A 5,124-nucleotide genomic window follows, 5' to 3' on the forward strand; every position below is an offset into this window, starting at 1 on the left:
TATAATAATGATAAGTCCAGAAATAAATTTATCCAGTCTAATTCAAATGAGACCAAACTTTTGTTCCACTTTTTATTAGATTTTATTTCAGTATAGACATTTCAGTTAGGGTCTAACAACATCTCTCTTCAACCAAACCTAATAAACACTGCATCACAAAATCCCAGGGCTGGAGAGGGTACAAATTTGATTGGTTAAAGCAGATGTCATTGAGTCAGGTCAAAAGGTTAATTTGAGGAACGTTAAAGAGGGCCGCCTTTAGACCAAAATTGAAGTGGCTGTATCTAAAATAAAAGCTAAAAGAAACTTTGATCTAATTGGAAATAAAATGAAATGGGGTTTTTGTCTCACCTTTCCGTTTTAACTTTAGCCAAATGAAGTCATGACTGAGGCATAGAAAGGGAAAAAGTTTAAAGTTGGTTACCTTCTGATCTGCTTTGAAATCGTCTTTCTGTACCTCTAGCTTTTTTCGTTTGGATTGCAACCTCTCAGCCGTGCTTGTAGATATAGTTTTAACACGTCTTATCTTCTCAACTCGATCCTACAATAGATTGGAGTTTTACACCCTTATATTCTACAATTTATTAGATCATAAGATGCAAAGCCATTTAGTAATGGAAATGAAATGAATGGAGTTTTACGTCCTACTTTTCTGCACCATGTGGGCTAATGAAGACGGGCAACGCCATGCAGGGTGCAATGAGGACAGCGGCATTAGCCTGCTCTTTTTAGATTTCCAACTGTCGAGGGATCTTTAACGTGCACAGCCTGTAGCACACGGGGCCCCGATTTATTGTACCATCCGAACGACTAGACGCTTTTTCCATGTCAGCCCCTCTCACCTGCATCACTGACAAGGGGAAACTGGGTTGAAAGATTTGAAGGTATTATCTCGACCTATGATTGATGGGACTTGAACCCTGGACCTTCAGGTTCGCGAGCAAGCGTCTAACTCACTGAGCCAGCGGCTGCGGCTCCCCATATAGTAATGGAGCCAAGTGCCCTACTTTTGAAGAACAGCCCAACTTTAGAATTTTTCTTTCTTTCAATTATATATTTCAGATTCCACACAGACCCCTTTTCGCCTCATTTTAACAGGATTGTGCTGTTCTCTATTAGTAATGAAGACAAGTAACTCCATGTACTGTACAATGAGGGACATTTTACCCGGTTACAAGATGGACCATCTGGACAATGGGTTAGATGTCATCAGCTTGTATATTTTGTCCAATCATGTGAGACATATCCCAAAACAAAGAGATATAAAAGTAAGTCCTACCGCCATCTGTTTGACAACACCACTTTCATTACCCTGTCCAGAGTTAAATTTACTCATTATCCTAATAGTCATCAGAGTATGGCTCAATATACTCTCCATACCATGTAAAACTGAAAGTATTCCAAATAGATGAACAAGATGAACAGAACGGGTATGATGAACAGAAAGGGTCAGATGAACAACATGAACAGAATGGGTAAGATGAACATGATAAATAGAGTGAGTAGCTTGAATAAGATAAAAAGAATAGTTCAGGTGGACAAGATAAACAGAATTGGTAGGGTGAACAAGATAAACAGAATGGGTAGGATGACCAAGATAATTAGAATGGGTGAGGTGACCAAGATAAACAGAATGGGTAGGGTGAACAGGATAACAAAATGGTTACGGTGAACAAGATAAACAGAATGGGTAGGATGGAAAAGATAAACAAAATGGGAAGGATGAACAAGATAAACAAAATGTGTAGGATGAACAAGATAAACAAAATGGGTAGGATGAACAAGATAAACAAAATGGGTAGGGTGAACAAGATAACAAAATGGGTGCGGTGAACAAGATAACAAAATGGGTCGGATGGACAAGATAAACAAAATGGAAAGGATGAACAAGATAAACAGAATGGGTAGGATGAACAAGATAAACAAAATGGGTAGGATGAACAAGATAAACAAAATGGGAAGGATGAACAAGATAAACAGAATGGGTAGGATGAACAAGATAAACAAAATGGGTAGGATGAACAAGATAAACAGAATGGGTAGGATGAACAAGATGAACATAGGTCAGTTGCAGAAGGTGAACAGAATGGTTTGAGTAAACAAGATGAACAAAATGGGTGGGTGAATAGAGCAGGTTTAACAAAAAACAAAGCATCAAGTAAGATGAGCAGAATGAATAAAGTGAACAACATGAACAGAGTGGGTAGAATGAACAACATGAACAGAGTGGGTAGAATGATTAACATAGGTAAAATGAAGAATGAATGAAGGATAGAAAGAGAAAGTTAATGAAAAAAACCAACTTACATTCAACACAGCCTATTGACATACGAGATAAAATTTCTTTCGGATCTGTTTTTATCTGAATAATATACATAGAAATTTTATAGAGATATTAAAACAGAGTTTCACGCTATGTGATCATTAGACAACTGACCTTTGGCATTTCAGCCTGTGTCTCTACTACAGTTGAACAAGTAAAACTACATTTTGAGACAAGTTTGGAACAAAAGAATGGCCACAGATTTTTAGATGGGCTAGTATACCCTGCCTTACCAATGACTACTACCACAATATCACTTTAACTAAAAAAAAAAATCAAAAATTCAGAAGTAGTCTTAGATAGGAGCGAAAGATCACAGTCAGTACCTAATGGAATTAAAAAAATATACTAACATCATCTGGTATAAGTTTAGGTAATTTATGAAGTTGTGTAGCTGGTTCAGGATGACCTTCTTTTTCCAGAGCTATTGCTATTTGATCGCGGAAGTGCATCATGGCTCTGAGAATTCTGATAGCATCTTTCTGGATAACTACTATCTGATCTTTATGTGAATTCTCTACACGACGAACAACAGCTTCTGTTCTAGAATTTGAAAAAGAAAATGACAATGATGAATGTGAAGCTTTGGTATTTGACATGTAGCTCATATGACCTTAAAGAGATTCAAGAGAAGTTTTCTGGCTTTTTCTATGCATATCTAGAACACTTTGAGGTCTACAACTTTAATTTGAATTCATAATCTGGTCCAAATTCTGGAATTGATAGAAATCATAGACGTTGGACAGAAAATTTTAAATAGAAGCCATGTGTCCCTCTGATACTCATACAAAGTCTAGAATATTTGCTGAAATTATCCATTCTGAAATAATGACTACAAGATTGGATATCCACAAATTATAGCTTAGGATAAATTGTAGCTAAGGATAAATTGTAGCTTTGGATAAATTGTAGTTGGATAAATTGTAGCTTAGGATAAATTGTAGCTTTGGATAAATTATTGCTTTGGATAAATTGTAGCAAAGGATAAATTGTAGCTATACATTGTAGCTAAGGATAAATTGTAGCTATCAATTGTAGCTAAGGATAAATTGTAGCTTTGGATAAATTGTAGCTATACATTGTAGCTCTGGATAAATTGTAGCTAAGGATAAATTGTAGCTATCAATTGTAGCTAAGGATAAATTGTAGCTATCAATTGTAGCTAAGGATAAATTGTAGCTAAGGATAAATTGTAGCTTTGGATAAATTGTAGCTATACATTGTAGCTCTGGATAAATTGTAGCTAAGGATAAATTGTAGCTTTGGATAAATTGTAGCTATACATTGTAGCTCTGGATAAATTGTAGCTAAGGATAAATTGTAGCTTTGGATAAATTTTAGCTATCAATTGTAGCTTTGGATAAATTGTAGCTTAGGATAAATTGTAGCTTTGGATAAATTGTAGCTATACATTGTAGCTCTGGATAAATTGTAGCTTTGGATAAATTGTAGCTATACATTGTAGCTTTGGATAAATTGTAGCTTTGGATAAATTGTAGCTTAAGATAAATTGTAGTTGGATAAATTGTAGCTTAGGATAAATTGTAGCTAAGGATAAATTGTAGCTTAGGAAAAATTGTAGCTAAGGATAAATTGTAGCTTTGGATAAATTGTAGCTATACATTGTAGCTTTGGATAAATTGTAGCTTTGGATAAATTGTAGCTTAAGATAAATTGTAGTTGGATAAATTGTAGCTTAGGATAAATTGTAGCTATACATTGTAGCTTTGGATGAATTGTAGCTTAGGATAAATTGTAGCTATACATTGTAGCTTTGGATGAATTGTAGCTTAGGATAAATTGTAGCTATACATTGTAGCTTTGGATGAATTGTAGATTTGGATAAATTGTAGCTATACATTGTAGCTTAGGATAAATTGTAGATTTGGATAAATTGTAGCTATACATTGTAGCTTTGGATGAATTGTAGATTTGGATAAATTGTAGCTTAGGATAAATTGTAGCTTAGGATAAAGTATTAGGAACCACTTGAGCATTACCACTATTACAAAAGCAATTAATAAGAATTTAAATTGCCATGACTAGTAAGCATGCAGATAGCAATTGTCACAAAAAACCAATTATACCAAACAGAAGCCAAAACCCACAAGAAATCAAATGAGGTAGACATGGAATGAGTTCAATGAATTAGACAGAAAAGCAAGGTTCAGATAGCTATACTGGTAATGTATTCTCGAAACGATCTCAGCGATAGGATGTCCTAGAGTCATAACACTGTTTCTGGGATATCCTAGAGCTAGGATCGAGAATATGTAGCCTGGATTATTCAAGATGGAATATATTATAATAATTCAATCTTACCTTCACCTACCTAGAGTATGCTTTAGGAAATAAAACATGTTAATATTCAACAAGTACAAAATGATTGATTGAGTGTTGGCTAAATAATTGCTGCTGTGCATGAAATATCTCAAAATTGTAAAGTGGGTGAATGAACATTTATCTCTATGTTTGAGAATATAGGACAATGTAAACTTCAACTGTTGAGGGATCTTTGATGTCCATACCCTGTATCACACAGAGTCTCATTTAATGTCCCAATACAAAATGCTAGAAGAAACATCAAGTTCTAGGGCCAGTCTCGCAAAAACAATCACTAAAATTAAATTTAATTAATCAACTAGAAATTCATTTTTTAAAAATTGTAACAACCAATCAGATTGCTGCAATTCTTAACATCTTGATTCAACTTTTCAAGTCATCTGATTTGTCAATCACAAAATTTTGATGTTAAATCAGTCTAATTAAAGTTAGACCAAACTTTCATTCTGTTTTTTTTT

The 5,124-nt window shown here is 34.4% G+C and overlaps 1 protein-coding gene across 1 annotated transcript; it reads left to right on the forward strand.

Annotated features, from left to right (window-relative positions):
- Positions 1 to 1,435: 1,435 nt before the first annotated feature.
- On the forward strand, positions 1,436 to 2,095 carry LOTGIDRAFT_146608 (hypothetical protein; the record flags this gene model as incomplete). Its single annotated transcript, XM_009068709.1, has 2 exons — positions 1,436 to 1,475; positions 1,839 to 2,095. 2 exons carry the CDS (start codon positions 1,436 to 1,438, stop codon positions 2,093 to 2,095), a joined length of 297 nt encoding a protein of 98 aa, XP_009066957.1.
- Between the last annotated feature and the right edge of the window lie 3,029 nt (positions 2,096 to 5,124).

Source organism: Lottia gigantea, assembly GCF_000327385.1.
Source record: "Lottia gigantea unplaced genomic scaffold LOTGIsca_929, whole genome shotgun sequence".
NCBI classification, from domain to species: Eukaryota; Metazoa; Mollusca; class Gastropoda; family Lottiidae; genus Lottia; species Lottia gigantea.